The sequence below is a fragment of the Mastomys coucha genome, unplaced genomic scaffold (genome assembly GCF_008632895.1).
Source record: "Mastomys coucha isolate ucsf_1 unplaced genomic scaffold, UCSF_Mcou_1 pScaffold12, whole genome shotgun sequence".
NCBI classification, from domain to species: domain Eukaryota; kingdom Metazoa; phylum Chordata; class Mammalia; order Rodentia; family Muridae; genus Mastomys; species Mastomys coucha.
In genome coordinates, this window is record NW_022196894.1 from 33,316,741 (window position 1) to 33,339,345 (window position 22,605).

Sequence of the window (22,605 nt, forward strand, 5' to 3'; positions counted from 1 at the left end):
GAGAGAGAGAGAGAGAGAGAGAGAGAGAGATTTGCTCTGGGCTGGCCCTATTCTTGGTGCATCAAGGCATTTTCTCTAAAGCAAGGCACATTTAGTCTTATTTACAAGTGATGAATTTGAGAGCCACACCCAGAGCTGGCAGCTTCCCAAGCTCAGGTCTTTTCATAGTGCTGTGCAACTTGCAGAAAAATTGGATGGCCTCTTGCTATGCTCTGCTGGAAAAGTCCTGTGATCTCTTTTCTGTCGGATCAGATACATACTAGAAGTAGAAACTCCTACCTGGCCTAGAAACTTTGGATTTTAAACATAGGAAGCCAAACTATATTTGAGTGCTAATAGTGTTTATCTAATGCTAATTGAGACCCCAAAAGCATGCTCTCGAGCAATCCCCACTTTAATAATAACCTCTAGTAATAAGACTAGTGAGACTTGCCACTTAAACCGCACTTACTTTGGGCAAGCGCCCATTAGATGAAGTAATGTATTTAACATTTGCAACAGTTCTGAAGCTGGATTTCATCCTTCCCCTTTGACAAATAAAGAAGCAAGAGACACAGAAATGCAAGGTCATGGCAGAGCAGGCACGGAACATGCACAAGGCCTTGGGTCCTGTGCCCAGAACAAATAACTAAACAAACAGAAAGATTCAGAGCTGATGAAGAAGCCTGGAGGTCAGAGGAGCAAGCTTACCCTTTGTCCCCCTGCATTACCCTTCTTAGCATGAGGCCAAAAGGTGCATTTGACTCCAGGTGCCTAGCAGGGCATCACACATCCTGCCAAAGGGCCAGGTGGGAAGAAGTGGTCCCTAATGCCCATCAGTGACGTCCTCTTCTTTCTCTTTGGTCACTTTTCTGGAAGACTGAGCCCCAACCCCATAGCCATGCAAAAGCTATACAGGAAAGGAGATAGACGCAACGAGCCATGTCTGTGACCAGTGCCTGATTCAACATAAATGCTGACTGGCTTAAGTGAAATACAGAATTTTTTTTTTTTTGAAAGGCAGGACTTGGAGAAGGAGAGTTAAGAGAATTCCCAGAACTGATACAAAGGCTCACAACTGTCTGTAACTCCAGTTCCAGGGGATCTGATGCCTTCTTCTGACCTCCTCTGGCATCAGACATGCACATGGTACACATGTGCACTTACATGCAGGCAAACACACACACACACACACACACACACACACACACACACACTTTTAAAACTGGGATGTAGAGAGGGTAGCTCATGAAAGCAGACTCTCACAGATCTCAGGGAGTAGCTGGTGCTGGGAGTTTGATATCTCCATGAGCTTCTACTCTCTGTGTCTCTTATCACTTGAGTGCCTTCGGATTATCCTCACCCACAAGCTGGCAGAAGGTGACCACCCACTTATGGCCATGTTTCAGGTTCCTCTGTCAATAATGACTTGACCCAGTTACCAAATTGCTATAGGAGAGTTCCTTATTGGTCCGTTTGGTCAGTTGATTGCCTTGGTGTGAGTGGCTATGGCTAGGGTGAGGAGCACATGATCCGTATAAAGCTGCCAGGGTTTCTCTCTGCCTTCAGCTGTGGGAGTAATTTCCAAGGATAAGAAATTCACCTCCGGAAAACCTGAAAGTACCTGGAATTCAGTTCCAAGGGTCTCACCCTAGATCAGCCAGTGGTCTGCCTGTTACTTACCCAGGTTTGATACAGCACCCTATTCTTCTGCAACTTGCAAACCCAAAGCCTTCCTTCGTCACACTGTCTTGGCTATCAGCACCCCATCCCAGCCCTATCCCGGCCATCTTACTCCTCAGAGCCTGCTTTGCACCCCTCTCAGACTCTACAGGCCCCCTAAAATAAGGCAAGAAGGGAAAGGTAGGACGGGCTTACAGGCTTGTGCACCAGTGAGCCCCAGGACAGCCCCAAGCCTTCCCTGCAGTCTCTTGCTGTGTTTCTCTGTGTCTGTGTGACCTGGATTTGTGCTGGGTGAGCCTAGGCCTCTCTCTGTCTCAGCCTTCTCTTGGAGGCCAGGACCTCTCCCCTACCCTCTCCTCTACCCTCTCCCCATAATCTCCTGTATCTGGATTGCAGACAGTTGGTGCTGGGGCCCGGACAGACAGAGTGACATTGATCTAACAGTTGTTCATTCAGGAGAGACTTGAAGAATAAATCTACATAAAAATCCTAATAATAATAGAACTTCTGCCATAGAATTGGGGGCTTCAGGGCCTGGGGACTCGGGCAGGGAAGAGTCTAGGATGTGTTTCTAGCCTAGGCCCCCTGTCAGCTGGATCTGACCACATAGGGAACAGAAGGTGATGGTCAGACCTGGGCCTGAGGCAGAGACACAAAGGAGGGGAGTGGGGTTAGCAAGGGTGACAGTATTATTTACATCCTTTGTTCCTTGCTGTGCCAAAATACCCAGCAAAGGCAACCTACAGAAAGGATTTCCTCTGTCCCATAGTTCAAGTGCTACAGAGCATTATGGTGGCAGAGACACGGGGCAACTCAAGCTTGAGAAAGGATGGCTCCCTGTGTTGTCAGTGAGGAAGCAGAGAGCTAGACAGGAGATAGGACTGATCTTCCGCCTTTAAGCCCTGTCCCTGTACTCCTACAGCAGTCGCTTAGGTCCTGTGCCCCAAAAGGTCTCTAATCCCTCAGAAGAATACCATCAGTGGGGGCTAAATGTTTCAAAATGTGAATGGAGGGTGAAGAAATGGAGGAATGATAGGCCTTGTCAATGTTCTATGGCTGTGAAGAGACACCATGATCAGCAACTCTTATAAAAGACAACATTTAATTAGGGTTGGCTTACAGTTTCAGAGGTTCAGTCCAATATCATCATGGTGGGAAGCATGGCAGCATCCAGGCAGACACGGTGCTGGAGAAGGAGCTGAAAGTTCTATATCTTGATGTCTGCATCTGTCTTCCGCCCTGCCTAGACCTTGAACATAGGACCTCCCTGTGGGCCAAATATTCAAACACAGGAGTCTATGGGGTCCAAACCTATTCAAACCACTACAGGCCTGGTCATGCTTCCTGAGATAGTCTTACAGGCTGATGAGAGAAAATGCATGTGAGCTGTGGCCTGGGTATCCCTAATTAGTCAGGACCCCCTGAGAAAACAGCTGACACCATCAAACTGGGAAGCGTGATGGTAAGGTGACTTTGCAGAGATGTGGGAGGAGGACTTAGGGAGCCAGGGGTCATCACTGTGCAGCACCCTGCAACCAGTAACCAAGGTGGTAGTGCCACTTGGTTCTAAAGGGAGGACACAGCTGTGGTTAAGAAATCCAGAGGCAGAGGAACAGGGAGGGCGCTCTAAGCTGGGTTGCAGAAGTGGGTGTGAGGGGGGCAAGGGAGGCTACAGGTACACCCACTGTTCTTCCTCTGGCACCTTGGCCAGATCCACCCAGAGGAAGGAAAGGGGTGTCCTGGATGGATTCCCTGCAGGGCTTGCTGTATACATGGAGACAAGGGAGCCGAGAGGAGGAGGAGAGTCGATTTAGATGTGCCAGCCAAAGATATCATCGCAGTGTCAGAGGGCAAAAGAGGCTCTCCAGTGCCCGCTTCGTTTGTTCCTCCAGACACTAGAACATCTCGTTATCCTGGTTGATGGCTCACTGTTGGCTCTGTTCCAGCAAAAGTCTTTGAAAAATACTGACCTGTGACTCCTCACAATTGCTGGTAACATTGATATTGTCGTTGTCACTCTCAATCTGGGGAAACTAAGGCAGAGTGAGGTTAAGTTTTCTTCCTCCCTCCCTTCCTCCCTCCCTCCCTCCCTCCTTCCTCCCTCTCCCTTTCTCCCTCTCCCTTTCTCCCTTTCTCTCTCTCTCTCTCTCTCTCTCTCTCTCTCTCTCTCTCTCTCTCTCTCTCTCTCTCTCTCTCTCTCTCTCTCTCCACAGCCTGATATTTTGCTCCAGTTTTTTGCTTCCCAAGAGTGGACCCTACACCTTGGTAACCATTCCTGACCTCTGTGGCCCGTTAGAAAGGCTGGGAACCAGTGTCAGGGGAGGAGTTTAGCAGGCAATGACCATAGGGCAGCACTGAGCTGCACACAGCAGGAGGTCCATCTAGTCTCCGTTGGGGAGAATGCCCTGTGACTGCGACTGCAAGAAGAAAGATGGAGAGCATCTCCCCTTTAGGGTCTCTGCTAGGCGCCAAGGAGATGCATCTGTGTGTGCCAGAGGGTGAGGGGATGGAGAGGAGCTAGGAGAACCAGTTCTTCCCAGGGTATGGAATGAGCCATGCGAGCAGGGGCCTCCTGTGTCTATCGGTGCCTCCCAGCCTGTGTCTATCCCTCCAGCCTCGCAGCCATTCAGCCATGATGTCCTCTATTCATCTGTGCCTACAAACAGGCAAGAAGGACACCCTGCTACGTGGGCCAGAAATAAAGGTTTCAGGGCAGAAGGAACCCCAAGAATCTCCTCTCTCTTCTGATTCCCACCTGTCCTGATAGAGTTACCTTTGGGATCGCTCAGTTGAGAGTCTAGACTTTGCCCAGGAGACGTGTCCTGACCCACTGCCTTCCTGGCCAATCCAGCTAAATTCAACCTTCCATTTCATAGAAGAGATGGTCATTCTTTTCTACGGCTTTATAGTACTCCACACCAGACAGACACACCACAGCTTCTGTTCCTAGCTATTTGCTTGTTCTTTTTGTTGTTTGCTTTATTTTTCTTCCTTTTTCTTTTGGTTCTTTTGTTGTTTCTCAGAATGCCACAGAGAATTATCTCATACACAGGACATTGTGCTCAGGCAGATGCCTCTGTGGTCTATTTTTTGCTCCTCAGCTATGTGCTGCAAAGGAGCGGGTTTGACTTCTCAATTTACAATCTGTTGCAGATGGATGCTTACCTACAATTCAATGACAGTAAATTACCAGAGAAATGAATTGAAAAGAAACAGGCAAAATAGAAGCCTAAATGTCTTTATCTTTTCTCTTTGTTTCTTGGTGCTGAGGTTGAAGCTCAGGACCTTGCTCATGAATGTAAAAACCCTACCACTGAGCCACAGACCCAGACAGACAATTGATTATTAGAATCAGTGTCCATAAAAATTACTCAGATTACCATTTGGGATTTTAAACATTTGTCTTTCAAATGTCTGCCTCTGTCTTACCACAGAGTGGTTGCTGTGTGAGACTCAATGCTGGCCCATAGATCTCATTTTGTGGACCACTCCTGTATTAAGTTAGTGGGTCAAGGGGTGTCTTAATTAGGGTTTTATTGCTGTGATAATACACTATGACCAAGAAGCAAATTGGAGAGAAAAGGATTTATTCGGTTTACATGTCCACATCCCTGTTCATCACTGAAAGAAGTCAGGACAGGAAGTCAAATGGGGCAGGATCCTGGAGGCAAGAGCTGAAGCAGAGGCCATGGAGGGGTGCTGCTTACTGGCCTGCTCTTCAAGGTTTGTTTCACTAGGTCTCTTATAGAATCCAAGACCACAAGCTGAGGGGTGATCCCACCACAATGGGCTGAGCCCTCCCACAATGATCACTAATTGAGAAAATGCTTTATAGTTGGATCTCATAGAGGCATTTCCTCAACCAAGGTTCTGTTCTTCTATGACAAGTCTAGCTGTGTCGGAGTTGACACAGAAAATCAGCCTGGACATAGGCACTCTTTCCAGAGTTAAAGAGGTTCCCCCTCCAGAGGGCTTGTGCCATTTGACACACCCAATGGAACAAGACAGGTGCATCTTTTTCTCATGGCCTCATAATAAAGAAGAACTGCCTGACTGGATCCCTGCTGACTGGGGGAGAAGTGTTAGGTCAGGCTAAGTGTTGCTCTGCATTGCTTTGAGGGTTCGAGAAAGTCATTTTAAGCCCTGTTTGGGTTTATGCCTGTTACCCTTTTTTTTTTTTTTTTTTTTTTTTTTTTTTTTTTTTTTTTTTTTTTTTTTTTTTTTTTTTGGTTTTTTTTGAGACAGGGTTTCTCTGTGTAGCCTTGGCTGTCCTGGAACTCACTCTGTAGACCAGGCTGGCCTGGAACTCAGAAATCTGCCTGCTTCTGCCTCCCAAGTGCTGGGATTAAAGACGTGCACCATCACTGCCCGGCCCCATTTTTTTTTTCCCATTTTTTTTAAGATATTGGATTGTTGGTCGTTTTCCTCTTGGCTCCTAGGAGTTCTTTGCACATTTAGGATATTAGCCTCTTTGTCTGTTATTAAAACCACAAATATTTTCCCTCAACTTTGTCATTTGCTCTGTGTGTATTCATGCATGTGCAGAAACACTCATGTTCAGGTATGTGTGTAGAGGGCAGAGGTCGACCTTCATGTCCTTTCTAAGGGTCTGTCTACCTTGTCTTCTCAGACAGTGTTACATTTGGCCCAGAAGTTTCCACACCGATTACCTTGGCTAGCCAGGGATCTGCCTGCCTCTGCCTCCCCCGAGAGAGGAATATAAACTCTCAACTTTTTAAAGTGGTCCTTGGGATCCAGGGCAGGTCTTCAAGCTCCCCTTAAAGGTCTCACTATGTAGCCCAGGCTGGCCACACATCTTCAATCCTCCTGCCCGTAGCCCCTTGGGATTACAGATGTGCACCATGGATGGTGACTGCCTTTTGTCACCCACCTTTTGACGATGTTATTAGTGGCAAGGGGTTTATACTTTCACTCGGTGACATCAAAGTTGACGTCAAGACTTCCTTTGATGGTGTCTGGCATTTGTTGTACTTTTTCCCTCCAGGATCTGAAGATTCTGCTCAAAGTTTCTTCTGGCATTTTCATGGCTTTACTCTTAACATACAAATCTTGAATTCAATTTGAAATTTTCCTGGCTTAAAATATGAGGTCCAAATAAGACTTGAGTCTGGGCTTCTCCTTCTACATATGACTACCTCCTGCCCCAGTTCCATTTATTAAATGGATCCCACCTATATCATTAAAGCCAATTTTAAGCATTTGGAATCATAGTAGAAAAGACTCTATAATTTGTCAATTTTGTCCAGAACACTATTACAAGGGAAATTAGCTTTCACGATATGATCTATAACTTTGCATTATGAGAGCAGAGTAACATAATAAATACATTATAAATTTACTTTAAAAAAAAAAAGCCGTGGGACCATTGACAGCCTTGAGGAACGGAGAGAAATGGACACTGGGGAAGCATTTGGTGAGATAAACTTTTTCACTGCAGGTCTTCCCTGTGGCCTGCCTCCAGGAGCCGGGACCGCAGAGGGGCCCACCATGGTAGTCCCAGGACCCCTGGCTCTCTCGCTGTTGCTGCCCAGCCTCACCCTACTGGTATCCCACCTCTCCAGCTCCCAGGACCTCGCCAGTGAGTCCAGCAGTGAGCAGCAGCTGTGCACCCGGAGGGAGCACCCCATCGTGGCCTTTGAAGGTGAGAGGCTCCCCCAGCCCCTGTAGTCCTGAAGGATTTTGGTCAGACCTTGGGAAGGCCTTCTGAGTTGTCTGAAGCCCTTCCTGGAGGCCCTGAGACTCTTCCTGTGGTAGCCATTTTAAGACTAGGCGGCAGTGGGCTGTAGAGGTCTGATTTCCCCAGATGAAGTAGATAACTTTACTCAAGCTCTATACCCATGCCTATCCTGGAGCAGTTATTGTCTTGCACCGGAATCTTTGGATGGGCTATGAAAGTATGGATGCCCCGGTGGGAATGGCTCAGTTTTGGGTGGTCTCAGCTCTGCGAGTTCTCATGCCACAGGCTCCTTTTCTTGGCTTCTCTGGGGGCAGGAGAGTGATAACTCACTCCTGAGGGAGAGCCTGAGGAAGAGCTGGAAAGCATCCTTCTTGCTCTAAGCTGAATGCAGAGATCCCTGTCTTTGGAGTCCTGGGAACCCCCAGCAGAAGGGGCCCTGGTGACTCATAACTCTTGCTTGTCAAGGGAGAGCGTGGGAGTGTCTTGTTCAAGGATTTCCCAATCTTGGATGTGCGCATCTCTGGATGTATTCCAGGGGGTCTGTGAGTTCCTCACAATTTCTAAAATTAGGACAGCCATTTGATGATAACCAAATGAAATAAATAAAACCCAAACCCTAGAGAAGAGGCTTGGATGCTCTCCCATGACCTGTTTGTCCCCGATCGCACTGATACTCTGAGAACCACCTATGTAGCAGTTCACACTGCAATTTGCAGATGGAATGCCAGGGTCCCCTGATTTTGTTCTGCTTTGTTTTAGGAGGTTGTTTTGTTTAGTTTAGACAAGGTTTCTCTGTGTAGCCCTGGCTGTCTTGGAACTCACTCTGTAAAACAGGCTGAGCTCAAATTCACAGAGATCCGCCTGCCTCTGCCAACCTGCGTTCTGGGATTGAAGGCGTGCCCCACCACAGGCCAGCTGGTCTCCTCATTCTTAATACTAACCAACAGTGGCTTGGTCCCTTCTTGTACTAACCCTGTGGGGGGAGCGTAGGCAGGAAAACCCAGTCATGGGGGCTGAAGAGTCTGGACCCAGCCAGGCCTCAAGGTCAGTCTCCTGATGTGACTACCATTGAAAAGCCATCACACGTTCAGCCTCGGAAGAGCTGTCCTGCCCTGGGGAGGAAGCGGCAGGAAGACATCAGTGGGAAAATCAGTCAGTGAGTCTGGAGCCGGGTGGGATTTAAGGGATTGGATGGAGCTTGTGGATGGGAGGTGGAGGCTGATGGGAGGAGAGGCTGGGGGCATTCTGGGTGTACGGGTTCCCAGCTGTGGGCTGGTTCCCTTCTCTGAGTGAAAAGCTCCCAGCTGTCTTCTCCACGATGCCTTGTCTGAGCTAGGATCCTGGCTTTGAAGGCTTAAGTGGATTATAGTAAATTAGCAATGTCTTCCATGTACAAGAACGAGCTAGCGCACACGCCCAGACTTCTGATGGCTCCCTGTGGCTCTGAAGAGAAGAACTAAGAGTGCATGGGCTGAAGAGGCAGGCTACCTAGGGCTGCTGGCCTGCAAGGAGATGCCTGTGACAATGCTTAATGGACCATTTCCTGTCAGGAAATGCTAAGGGTCCAGGTGACTCAGGGAGTCTAAGGACTCAGGGAGTACTAAGGGTCCAGGAGACTCAGGGAGCCTGCCCCGCCTCCTTGGCAGGCTGTTCTGTATGGGACCCTGGGCTGAAAGTGGGGATAGGAAATGTGGAGTTGGGTTCTGAGTTCCTGGGTTTCCAAAGGGCATTTTTAATCATCAGGTGTGAACTGAATGCACTTTACTGTCTATCCCACCGTCTTATAGAACGAGGGACTCTGCCATTATCCCCTATCCTGACAGCTTTGGGTTTTATTATATCCATTTACAAAATTATTGGATGAGAGAGAGAGAGAGAGCATATGTTTGTGTATGTGTGTGTGTGTGCGTGTGTGTACATGCTTGCATGCCTTTGTATGTAGGTTTTCCTGGGGACGAGGGCCAGGGACTCATGCATGGAGGCTCACCGTATTTTAACGGCCCTGCTTGGTGCCAGGCACAGAACAGTTGCCATGGGGTCACAGAAGCAAGCACGTGTTTCCTCTGGGCACTCAGCTATGTCCTATCATTCCTCAAAGGTCAGTGCCTCCGTTCCAGCAGCCCTACTGATCCCATATATCAGCTCTGCTTCCTAGGTCTCCTCTCATCTGTAGTATGCTGAGCACATAGTAGGTCCCATGGGCCAGGAGCTGTTCCAGGGATGTTATACTAATCCAGCTCAGGACCAACCACTTCCAAGACCCCCAGACCTTGTGCTGCACGTCTGAGTGATCCTCGGGCCTCCCACCTTGCAGCTGTGGGCCGCCTTCTCCCCCAGACACCTGACAGATCTGTGCATGACCCCCGAGCATCCACACGCACCGGGCCGTCTCAGAAACAGCCTGGCAGCTTTTTGTTTTATAAGGTTCAATTTCCTCCTGTGGGTTCCTTTTAAGGAGGCCCACCTGGGTCTCTCTTTGGCCTGTGTATTACTGTGTTTGCCACAGCATGCCCTTTCTAGGTGGCAGGGAGAAGCCAGCCTGGAGTTAACACTGGCAGTGGTTAATCCACAAAGTGGGTAATTGAATTGACTATAATTAAAATCACAGCCGCGTCATGGAGAATGTCATTTTTCTCCTGAAGTCGCCGTCCAAAGCCTTCGCTGCACACGGAGCTCAGAACGTGCTTGGTGTTTTAAAGACAGCTTTCCCTCTGGTCCCCTCTGCCTGTTTAATAAGAGGAGGCTGGCTCTCTTCCCAAAGCCTCCCCAGGACCGCGGCACCGCGCCCAGCCATGTCCCCTCCACTTGACTGTGTGAGTTCCTTCAGGGCTGGGGGAGAGGGACAGTGACTGAAAGAGGCCCCCACCCACCTCCGCCTCCTGACGGTCCACCCAGCCCAGCCTGTTTCTCCTCTCCTCTCCCCTCCCCACTGAGAACAGACCTAGATGAAGACCCAGCTAAGCTCTCAGGCAGTATCTGCAGCAGACCAGTCTTACCAACTCCTTCCTACCCCCTCCTCCTTTACCTGAAATGCCCCTGACCACATGGGGGTTAAAGTGCAACCTGTTCGCTTCTGTTAGGGACCATGGTCTGAGGAGCCCCCGCACCCTATGCAGAGTGACAGTAATATACAACAGGAATCAAACAGGGAGGGTGGAGAGGATGTGGAAATACTCTAATCAAGGAGGTCTTCCTGGAGGAGGTGAGCACTCCATTTAATGTCTACTACGATTTCCTGTGGCTCACAGTCAGCTGAAAACCAGCCCACTGGACTTCTGAGTCGACTCCTTGCCCTGCCCAGATGCCACTGAGGCTGTGGCATTTCTTGCTAACCCGTAGCCACCCTGCTGGGGCCTTAGGAGTTTGTTCCACTTTGCTGCAGAATTTCTTCCTTATTTACTTATTTATTTATTTTATCATGCATATCACAGTTTTCTGAAAAAACATCCAACTTGCAAAACCTCCGTTCTCCTGGGAGTGATTTAAGCATTTGCCTGTTGTGCAGAAATGAAGGGCAGCTTTTACTCTGTAGTGGAGGGATAATGAGCAATGATTTATATCCCTTGGATTACACACACACACACACTCACACACACACACACACACACACACACACACACACACACACTGAGCTGAACCTTGTGTGGCAGTTGCTCACAGTGGGTAGAAAATACGAGGTTTCTCCGTCAGCTTGAAAATCCTCAGCCTACTGGCTCCCCACTGACTCCATTCCCTCTCCCGGAGCAATGGCAAGCAAGAGAGAGAAGTTCAGGTACTGTGGATCAACCTGGGAGAAGTGGAGGGACCAGGGAAAAGTCAATGAGACAATCGTCAGAGTGTGAGGTCTGCTCTTTGCCCACCCAGTCCCCATAAGAGGCTTTGGCTTTGACTAGGAAGCACTTTCTCAAAGATAGGGGTAGACACAGACCACCCAGCCTCTGCCTCTCCCACCCCCGGGGAATCTTCTTAGAAAGCCTGATCTTCCTTAGGAGAGGAGTTGAGGGCTGCCATCCACATATTCAAACGCAGCTATATAGAACCTAGGGGTTTTTGGCAGCGAGGTCTTACCGAGACCCAGTGCAAATCACAAGGCTGAACACACACCACAGTGGAATAATCATAATGTCAGGTAGTGGAAGCCTGTTGGACCTCTTCAATCCTGCTGGGTGGGGTCAGGGAAGTCTTGGAAGAGGTGGTTGTGGGTGTGGATCGCAGGGTACAAAGATTTGTGGGCCCTATGGAATGGATTGGGGAAGTGTCTTAGTTAGGGGTTTACTGCTGTGAACAGACACCATGACCAAGGCAACTCTTATAAAGGACAATGTTTAATTGGGAGTGGCTTACAGGTTGAGAGGTTCAGTCCATTAGCATCAAGGCAGGAGTATGGCAGCATCCAGGCAGGCATGGTGCAGGAAGAGCTGAGAGTTCTACATCTTCATCTGAAGGCTGCTAGCAGAATTCTGGCTTCCAGGCTAGAATGAGGGTCTTAAAGCCCATGCCCACAGTGACACATCTACTCTAACCAGGCCACCTCTACCCCAACAGGGCCACACCTTCTAATAGTGCCAGTCCCTGGGCTGAACCATCACAGGAAGTATGAAACATTTTAGGTTAGTATGCCTGAGGTGAAGAATTTGGACAAATTTCAACTCTGTCAGCAAATACATAAATGATGAGTACCAGGTGACTAGCTGGAGAGGTCAGTGGGCCAGAACCCACAAGCCACAGGCGTTGAGGCGTGCTGGGGGTTGCTGGGAAGGGATCTAGACCTGGGACTGGTGTAGCTACACGTGAGTTCCAGGACTATCACTCTGGTTGCCTTGTGGGAAGTGAACTCACAGCTATGGGAGACAGGCCAGTTAGGGTAGGAGGTTGTCAGCTCCAGTCTAGGCTAAAAGGGATGATGGCTTGGGTCGGGGTGAGGTCTAGAGAGAAAGCAACTTGTGAAGCCCGAGAGCCTGGAGGGAGAGCAAACAGGAAGGTCGCTGAGGTGACTGCTTAGAATCTCTGCAGGAATCCAGGGTGATCATAGGTTTTCCTTTGTGCAGGGCAGAGTCCTCTCCCAGAGGCAGAAAATGTAACAATACTCTAACCCCTAAGGTCAGAAGGCTGGGTGCTCACAGAGGTGGACAGGTGAAACCCAGGTCTTCTAGGGCCTTCAACTCTATACTCCACCTCAGCTGCTGTGATCTTCTCTGGTGTGATGCGCGGAAGCTGGAAGCATGGTTGGTCCAGCAGTCACAGAGGTGTCTCCCTCTCTCGGTCTGTCTCCGCCAGATCTGAAGCCATGGGTCTCTAACTTCACCTACCCTGGAGTCCGGGATTTCTCCCAGCTTGCTCTTGATCCCTTGAGGAATCAGCTCATCGTGGGAGCCAGGTAATGGGGTAACAAGGGAGTAGGGGGAGAGAGAGAACGGGGGCACTTGGAGTTGGGCAGAAGGGATACTGTTGGGATGAGTACACCTTGAGCTCCTGAGTCCCTGTCCTCCGTGCCAGGCCCTGTCTGTACTGACTGTCCACCAAGTAGGGAACTTGTGGGAACTGGGGGAATGGGATGACCCCAGACCACACAGTCTCAGCTAGATTCATTCATCAAATATTGTTAGGGTATTAAGAGCAAAGACAGCTGCTTCCATCTTCTGCCCTCGCTGCCCTGCTGCCAGGACCGGCCCAGTTAGAGGTGCCCAGGCGCCCCCTGCTGGCAAGCTGCCTGCCTGCACCAAGGGTGCTGCTGTAGGCCGGATGCTTCTTTTATAAAGGGTCTCGTTCTCTGCAGTCTGCCCACCTTTGTCCCCACTGTCCAGATCGGGATTCAAAATTAAGCCTTTCTGGGGAGGCGTCATCTTCCAGGCTTCCGGATGGAGTGGGAGGAGCTAACTCTCATGAATCATTCATTGCCAGCTTCAGAAGCAAGGGGCTTAGAGATGAGGCAGGGGGTCCCTGGGCCAGCTTCCCCCACAGCTCCTGAGAACTTGCTGAAAAGTGATACTTGAGCCTCTTGGGTAAGAAACTCTAGGAATAGGCCTCACTTAGCTTCAACAAGGCCTCCCGTGGTGACTGGTGCCCAAGCTTGAAAACAGTCCGACCCCACACATACGGCAAGAAGATGCAAGTGTGGGACTAGAACGTGGGCCTCCTGACCCCAGTGATCTGTGTTAGGACACTGAACGCGTGAGGATCTGGATCCGCTTGTGTAGGTCGGAAGGACACTTCCAGATGATGCTGCGTAGCTGGCATTCTTGCCCTTCGGTTAGCCCCCTTTTATTTGCTGTACGAGAAAGAAGTGAGTCACCCACAAAGCTCTGGTCTGCTGGCAGCCGAGCTGGACAAACTTGGAGTCTCAGTTTCCTCCTCTAGGGCCAACCTCCCTGGAATGCTAGGGCAGAAAGCATTTTAAACCGTTCTGAATGAAGTAATCATTTTACAACAGCGTTACACGTGGCACAGTGTGACGGTGCCAATTACGAAAGAGTATTTGGTGAGAGCCAAGGCCACACCCTCACAAGCAGGCGTCATGAGGTGCTCCTGGCGTCCCCGAGAGCACGCATGCAGGCAGACCACCCAACTGTGGGCTTTCTTTCCCAGTAAAGCAAACACTTCTTTTGCTTTGTATTTTGAGAAGGTTACTCATGCACAGCTGAGAGAAGAATACAGAGAGATTTCGCGGCTTGCTCCCAGGTCCTGCCAGTGGCGCGTAGAACTCCAGTGCAGCCATGTAATCTAGAAACTGCTATTCCTGTCATTGTTTCTCCTGGCTAAGGCTTTACCAGCACTCTGAGCTGAGTATGTTGATTCACATCTGTAATCTTAGCATTAGGGAGGCTGAGGCAGAAGGATCACCTTGAGTTCACCCAGGCTACATAGTGAGGTCTTGTCTCAGAAAAAAAACAAACAAAAACAAACAAACAAAAAACAAAAACAAAACACAAAAAATGAAAAAGAAAAGAGAAAAGAAAAGAAGAAGAAAAGGCAAAGTAAACAGATAGGACTAGTAAGATGGCTCAGCGAGTAAAGGAGCTTGCTGCCAAACCTGACTGGGTTCAATTCCCAGGAGCTACATGGTTGCCATGGCATTCACGTGTTCACATATACATACATACATACCCATTCTCCCACACACACACAAAGTTAAAATGTAATTACTAAAAACAAACAAACCAGAACATACATTTATACCTTTTATACCTAAAGAGTGGCATCCCAAGACTATGCTCTGAAATTCAAGAAAACATGACCGCCACATGCATTCTTTTATGTGGTATCAGTGTAATGAGTTACATCACCCGACAGATAATTCAGTCTCTGTAGCAAGCCATGCATGCAGAAGATGATCCAGGCCTCATTGTCAGCCCTGGAGGGAGGCTCTGATCGCTCCTATACTGTAGGTAGAGAAACAGCGACAGAGAGGTTTGCCACCTGCCTGTGGCCACGCTGCCTCACCCGATCCACCTTGGTTAGGTCTCCTTTCTGAAGCTTCTCCTGCACCTTTGAGCCTCACTCTGCCTTCACACAGAGAAGGAAGCCCTCTCTGCTGGATTGATTCCTTCTGCTCCTAGAGCCTGGGTCTTGAATCCTGGGCCTTTTCTGACGGCCCACCCTTATTTTTTTCCAAGCACTTTTCTTTCTCCTCTGTCTGAGTTTTCTTTCCCTCTCTCCCTGACACCCCTGGACCTCTGGAATTCAGGCTGGGAGCTGTTTCGATCCATCTATAGCCTGCATTATTCCCTCTGGGACTGGGAGCTGGGCGGGATGCTGAGATTTCCCACTCTCATCTCCCAGCCCTGAGAGCCGACTGCGATGTTATGATGGATGATTTTCGATGGGATAAAAATGAATCGAGTGATGTGTTGTTTCCCTTAATTTGTTAAAGCTGTGAGCAGATGCCTGTGTTACCTGAGCACACAGCTGGAGCAGAGCCACAAGCTGCAGCCCATCTGTCCCTGGGCCAGGAGTATGGAGGCCAGGAAGCTCTGCCAAGGATCTAGAGAGGGGTTGCGGGGGTGGGGGCAGTAGAGGCTTAAAGCCAAGGTCATGGGCAAGGCCACCTCGCCCTAGGCCAGAGGAGAAGCTGCGCTCGGCTTCTCCTGGGCCAGCAGCCAAATCATGGAGAGGAATCTCCCAGCTTAAAGTGTCCCATTCCCACCCCTGGCTTCCTTCAGCAGGGCCCCTCCTTCCCTTTCTGGCCCAGTCTCTCCTCTTCTCTTCTCAGCAGAGCTGAGGTGGCCAGAATTTCCTAGATTAATTATTCCTAAAAAGTCCAGGAGCCTGAAGAGGGATGGCCAAAGGTAGATAGAAAAAGCAAAAAGGATTCTTTGGAAAAGCCAAGCTACATCTGCTCGCCATTAATAAAGCCTTTAAATGTGTCTCCAAGGGACCATGAAGAAGCCAGGCATGAACTAGTTCCCCATTTTACAGACATAGACACTGAGGCCCACCAGGTCCCAGCAGACAGTGGAGCTGGGAATCCTACCTCTCTCAGCTACAGTCTATTCTCTAAACCTGAACTCTGTCCTACTACACTCTAACCAAGTGGGTCTAACACCCCACCCGTGACCCCCAAGTTCTAAGTCTTGGCCATCTGGCTGCAGAGTTCAAGTACCATAGGATTAGTGGTGGTGCTGAATTCTCGATGAGTATCTGATGGTGTCGTCGTCATCATCATCATCATCATCATCATCATCATCATCATCATCATCATCATCATCATCATCATCAAGGCTTGTGAGCCACCAGCTGTTACATGCAAGTGCTGTGCTGGCTGTGCTGGAGAGACAGTGGTCCAGGGAGAGCCTGTGGAAAAGGCAAATTCATAGTCACTGGCTAGAGATGAGGCTGCACACAGAACCCCAGGACCTATGCGGGAGGCCCGTCTGCATCCCTGCAAGAGGCCTTGCATTTTCAGTTGAGTAGAAACAAGCCCCATGGTTAGGAAAGGTGAGCTCACAAACTAAACAAAGCCATTTCGTTTGCTGATGTTAACTGACTTTATCTTGATTCTAGAATCTGGTGGACTTGGCCCAAGAGGTTGGCTTTATAGACAGAGAAGAGAAAAGAGGCTAATAGTGGGGACAACACAGAGCAGAGCAGCCGTTTCGAAACTGCCTTCCCTGTGAAGGGGACACAGGGAGATAGAAAATACAGGAATAGCTGTAGAGACCTCACACGATGTTCATTGCGTAAGACTCGAGGCAGAGAGTGCTTCGCTCTCATGGCGGCTGAGACATGGAATGTTTCTCTGAGGGTCGGTTTTCCCGTAGGGATAAGCATTTGACGTGAGCATAGGTGACTCCATTTTGATTCCGCAGTCTGGTCCGTTGGAGCCCATTAGGTGAACTTAGTCTAAAACAGTGGCATCATCCTGTTAGTTGTATTTAACAGTGGACTGTGGTAGTTCCTGCCTGGGCTTTGCTGGATCAGCCAGGAGCAGCTACAGCGTGAAGTCTGCAGACTAACCCCTATCTCTGACTTACTGGCTCTGTGACTTGGGCCATTACGCAACCAGCCTCCTGTAAAATGGATGTAGTCCAAATAGGAGCCTCTGCGCGAGCGTGGCCTGCACTTCACTTCCACAATCCCACCAACGGTGGCCTTGATGGTGTCCAAATGGGATTTTGTAGCGGCAAGCAGTTAGGGCAATGGAGGCCTCTCTGATAGGCTAGTTTGATCTTCTGGTCTTCTTGTGTTTACCCTGCCTCACACCCTCAGTGATGATTTGGTGGCTGTAGAGACTTCCAGGCTGGGCGAAGGTTCAGTGAGCTAACAGAGGTGGCGCTCTTTGGGCTTGACTCACCCTAAAGTCCCACAGAGGACATGCTCCTGGCACCCCATGAGGCCTAGGCCGTTGCCTTCCAGGATCCTGCCTACAGAGTCCGGGTGACTTGTGATTTCTGTTCTGTTTTCACAGGGACTACCTCTTCAGGCTCAGCCTTGCCAATGTTTCCCTCCTTCAGGTATGTTTGGTTTTTTTCCTTTCCTGTACTTTTTCTGCATTTGGAAGCTCAGCGGTGCAAGCAGTAGCATATTTAGCCATGCCCTGGGATTGATTGATCAACTGCAGGAACCTCTGGTTTGTTTTTTTTTCCTGGTCACGGTACTAAAGCCCTGCTATCAAAGTCACTGCTGGAAGGACATGTGGAAGTGGGGTGCAGACCCCTCTCACATGGGGGCTCATAGAGGTCTCTTGCATTGTGCAGAGAAACTGACAAGGAACGGGAGAAAAGGTCCCGGGCTGGGATGCCAGCCCCCCACCCCCAACCCTGATGAGGGACCGAAGTCTTTGCCAAGATGCAGAGCTTTCAAGGCTAAAAATGGGATTCTACAGGGCAGTCAGGGCCAGTGAGTCACCCTGAGCACAAAGCCAAAGTCCACAGGAGAGTTCCAGAGTTTGGGCCCCCGAGGGAAATGGTGTCTCTGGCTCTTTTCTTTGCTTGGCCTGAGAGATCCTGGTCTATCTCGGCATTTTCATTGAGCTGTGATTGATTTATCATCTGCTGCCAAGAGAGGCTCCCCAAGCATAATTCCCTAAGTGCTCCGAGAGGCTTTTTAATGGGACTCCTTGATCCAGAACAGTTATCCCAGATTGAGAAGCAGATGCCAAACTGTCTCTGCTGAAGCCGAACATTATGGAGAAAGGACAGCCATTCTTCTTCAATGCGGGGAGAGCTTCCATCGCCCTGTCCAGGAGCTGGCTTAATGACCCAGCATTCCTTGGGCACTTATTGAATACCAGCACTGGTCTGGGAGCCTGAGGGTATTAGAAAAACAGGGTCTTTGACTCCAGGGAAAGATGATGAGGGATCCAAAGAAATCTGTTAGAGCGCGGGCATTAATCAAGTGCTGGGCTGTGTAGCGCGTGGGACTTTGCAATAGCAAGCAGTTAGGGAAGGTGAGACCTGGTTTGATAAGCTCGTTTGACCTTCAGGGCTCCTTGCATCCTGGCTGGCCCACACCCTCAGCCACTATTGTACCTCTTGGCTGGATACGGGAGGAAATATCTAAGGGCATAAAGGGTGTGCCTGTTAAAGAGGAGGGGTCAGAGGAACTAGGGGAAGTTGAAAGGAAATGCCATGAACCCATGAATGCATACTTTCCCTCAAGCCAAGCTGCTTTTCCAGTACTGATAAACATGCAGAGAATACCCTCGAAAGGCCAGATCTAGGCTTATGTATATATACTATGGGTTGAGGGTGAAATATCTCACATGGCCTCATGGGTTTCAACACTTGATGCCCAATTGGCGGCACTGTTTTTGGGGGGAGGGAGGTTATAGAACCTTTAAAACAGTGGCTTTCAGCCTTCCTAATGCTGCGACCCTTTAACACGGTTCCTCCTGCTGTGGTGACCCCCAACCATTTTTGTTGCTACTGTTATGAATTGTGATGTAAGTATCCAATGTGTAGGATATCTGATATGTGAGCCCCATGCAGGGGTTGTTGGATCCCAAAGGGGTCACAACCCACAGGTTGTGAATCCATGTCTTAGACCACGGAGCCTACCTGGTAGATATAGGTCACTTGGGCCTTGAAAGATAAAGCGCAAATCCTGATTCTGGTCCCATCTCTGTTTCGTGATCTGTCAAGATGTGAGGAGCCTCCGACGTAGCTCCAGCCTCCGGGTACCCTGAGTGCCTTCTTCATGGGCTATACAGCTTCTGGTAGTGCCTCAGAAGCCACATGAATCCTTCTCCCTTTAAGTTGTTTCTGCCAGGTCTTATGACCATAGTGATGAGCAGTTGCTACAATGTGGCGCTTGGCATTTATGCTTTAAAGGGGAGGCCCATTTCTTCGCTTGAAGGATCAGGCACATAAAAGACAGTGTAGGATTCCTTTTCCTGTAGGGCAACAACCTGGCTTGTCCCTGCTGCCCAGGCTTAAGCAAGGCATGTGAGGTTCTCAGAGTCAGCAGTCCACGCTCACAAGCTGCCAGCCCCAGAGACTTAACTTCTAATTGGCATCCATAGGAGACCAAGCCAACGTGCCAAACCTAACAGGTCAGGATGTGGGGGAGCCAGCCCAGTGGTTCAAAGCAAGTGTAAGGCGGTTGATGCTGGGGGTTCTGCCCAGGGCACTTGGCAGTTTCTTTTCATTTGGTTTCCTCTGGTCTGCAAATGAAGGTCGTCTGGCACTGAAGAGTGGCTAACAGCAGAGCTGTGAGAAATGGGGGTGGGGGTCTGGAGGGAGGAGGAACCCTCCCCCGCCCAGCAGGCTCTGCAAAGCCATTGAGAGGTGTTGGCCTTTCTTTGAGCTGGAGCTCAAAGGCTATGTTTGCAAAAGGGAGAACAGAGGAAAGAGATAGCACACAGCCCTGTGGGGCAGAACAAAGGGTAGGAGGTAAGAGGTGCGGCCCTTAGAGAGAGGAGAGTCTTCATTGATGATCTGGGGCAGGGAGAGAGCAGAGGGCAGAGGGTGCTGTCCACATTCTATTTGGAAGGCAATGGAGATCCATTAATGAGTTTTAAACAGAGAAGTAACATGAATAGACTTGTCATTTAGGTCACCTGGCCCAGAGCAGGGACTGGAGTCACAGAGGAAGGCAGAGGAAGCAGGCTGGACAACTGCGATTGTCCAGCTGAGCGATGGAGAGGATTGCAGTGGGCAATAGAAGATGGATAGAGAATAGGAAAGGAACCTTAAGGTAGCAGGGTCACATGGGGCTGTGACCTCACATAACTTGAGGATCATTGGGGAGACTGACTTCTAGATGCAGGTGACCCTTAGAAGAGTTAGTCATGCTTGGACCATGTGGGTGTGACATCTAGGTTTCTGGTTTACACAGTTGGTTCCTCTAAATGAGGATGAAAATGGAGCTGCCTGTAGACCACTGGCTCCCTTGAGTGTGCCCCAGAACAACTAGGAGACCTTTGACGGACGCTGGTGCCTAAGAGATTCTCATTTGATGGCTCTGGGGTAACAGTCTAGACACTGGAGTTTTTGAGAGCTCCCACATGATTGGAATAGGCAGCTAAATATAGGGACCATTGCTGTAGGGTGTCAAGAAAACTTCATTTGGGGTGCTGCCCTGCTGGCTTGATGTCCCTGGACTCCTCACTCGCTGGTCTGCAGGACATAAGTCCTGGGGTTTGGTTCATCCAGTTCAGTGTTGATGTGGTCTTAAGACAGACACCTGTGGCACTCCCAGGTCTCATGTTTGGAGTATGTGTGTGGGGAGGTGGGGGGAGGAGGAAGGGGTGTCAGCTTCAGTTAGCTTCTCTAAAGTACCCGCAAACCAACTCCAAGATTATCCATAACCCATCATCACCAGCATGCCTCCTAGGGGTTTAACCTTAAAATTCAGGCTGTGTTCTCTGGGCAGAACCAAGGAGGGACCTTAGTGCATTTCGTGTCATTGTTAACTATTCTAGTCACTGTCTGGCCACAAAGGTGAGCAAGGAAGTGAGGGGCTGGGGCAGACCATCCAGTGCCTCTCAATAAAGCTGGTGGCAGAGCTGGGCCTCTGGTCAGCTGCCTGGCCTGAGTGGAAACCCTTGGCTTTGGGCTATAAGTACCCACCTTGTCGTGGGACCTGCCTAGGTGTTGACTATGACAAGCTCCTCGGCAGCATGCAAAGGCTGAAGATAAGCTGGACAATTACACTGACAGGAGAGGGGACACTAAGCTGTCCACTGGGCCCCAGAGTGTGATTTAAGTCCATTTAAACCTCAGTGTTTTATTGATACTTTAAATAATTGACCTCTGTTTAAAAGGAAATCTAAATGCAGTTTATGCAAACCAGTGTCCATTAAAGGGACTTCTAAGAACCTAAGCCCTATTAAACAGTTAATGGAAATGACTGTTCCTTAAGGAGAATTGAAATCCCCAGCTCCTTCTCTGTAGTCATGTGCTACAGAGGGGGAGCAGGTGTGTGCGTGCGTGTGCGTGTGCATGTGTGTGTGTGTGTGTGTGTGTGCGCACACATGCACATAGGAGTGGTAGGGGCAGGGCTTGCGGAGGTGGGTGACTTAGGGAAATCAAGTTGGTTCAGCTGCTACAGTTATTATCATCGTAACTCAACCAGTGGTCATAGAGATCTTCAAAAAGGTGGTACGGAGCCTCTCATGCTTGGGGTTGAGAGGCCAGCATGAAACTAGTTTGAAATTGGCAAGTAGGCACTCATCAACAACCTTCGTCAGTACAGTTCCTAATTGCTAGAGTGTTATGATCTTGGGTTTCCAGAAGGCTTGTAAGCACAGAAATGATTATGTTGGCATACCTGCACATCAAAACATGTAATGGAGCTTTTAGAGAGGGTCCGGGCAGACTGTGACATGATCCCACTTCTAGCCTACCTCTCGTCCTCCACACTTGGGTGCAGCAGCCTGGAACAGTCGGTAGTTTAGACTCTGCTCAGTGGTAAACTCGGTGCTGATGCTGAGTGGTCAACTATGGTGCTGATGCTAAGTGGTCATCTATGTGTGTCTAGGGGGAGCTACCATGTCCACACAGAGGCGATTCCATTCATATCCTGACAGCTTGCCTGCTCTTCCTCATTGCACAGAAGCCACACAGCTATGCCGCTATCTGAGGTCATCACCCAGGAATTTCTGGGGCAGTCCAAGTAGAAGGCATTCACCATGCTTTGACAGCACAGTGCATTCCTTTCTTCACTCCTTTATGGAGACCCAGCAAAGGCACGTGTGTAGTTGTAGGCACACATCCACACAGCAGACAATGAGCAGGAACAGAAATCCCACCTTTCTGGGAGACGGAAGTGGACAGAGGATCGTCCACTTAAGAATCGTCCTGACTTCACAGAGATGAGTGACTTACAGAGTGGGGTGTGCCAGAAAAGCAAGCCAGAATAATCTCAGGCTTGAGCTGCTTGGTATTGCAGAATAAAGAAAGCTAGAATAGGACGCTGATTAAAATGCTCTAAATGGAGAGACTGGAACGCCAGTTTCCTTGTCTAGCTCCGTCACCCAATAAAAGAGGCTGAGATCTCCCAGCTTAGAGTCTGCAGGAAGGGCAGAGGGCACTCATGGGGTGAGAGTTAGAACAAAGGACTCAAGTTTAAATCTAGTCACCCTACCCCACCCCCAGGCCAGAGACTGGAGGAATCTTTGCAAAAGAAACTCAATGAGTTCTAGAGTGTGGTGACAGAGATGAGGTTCCTGTGGAGAAGCTTAAGAGAGAGGGACTCCAGCAGGACAGTGGCGGCACGCACCCTTAATCCAAGCACTTGGGAGACAGAGGCAGGTGGATTTCTGAGTTCGAGGACAGCCAGGACTACATAGAGAAACCCTGTCTCAA

At 49.5% G+C, this 22,605-nt stretch overlaps 1 protein-coding gene across 2 annotated transcripts in view; it reads left to right on the forward strand.

Annotated features, from left to right (window-relative positions):
* Sema5b (semaphorin 5B) overlaps positions 1 to 22,605 on the forward strand; it is a 124,744-nt gene that overhangs the window by 75,681 nt on the left and 26,458 nt on the right. For both annotated transcript variants that reach the window (XM_031363778.1, XM_031363777.1), the window contains exons 2-4: positions 7,121 to 7,324; positions 12,638 to 12,737; positions 17,265 to 17,310. In XM_031363778.1, the coding sequence (XP_031219638.1) occupies positions 7,171 to 7,324; positions 12,638 to 12,737; positions 17,265 to 17,310 (300 nt within the window). In that variant the 5' untranslated portion in view covers positions 7,121 to 7,170. The remainder of the gene's footprint in view (positions 1 to 7,120; positions 7,325 to 12,637; positions 12,738 to 17,264; positions 17,311 to 22,605) is intronic.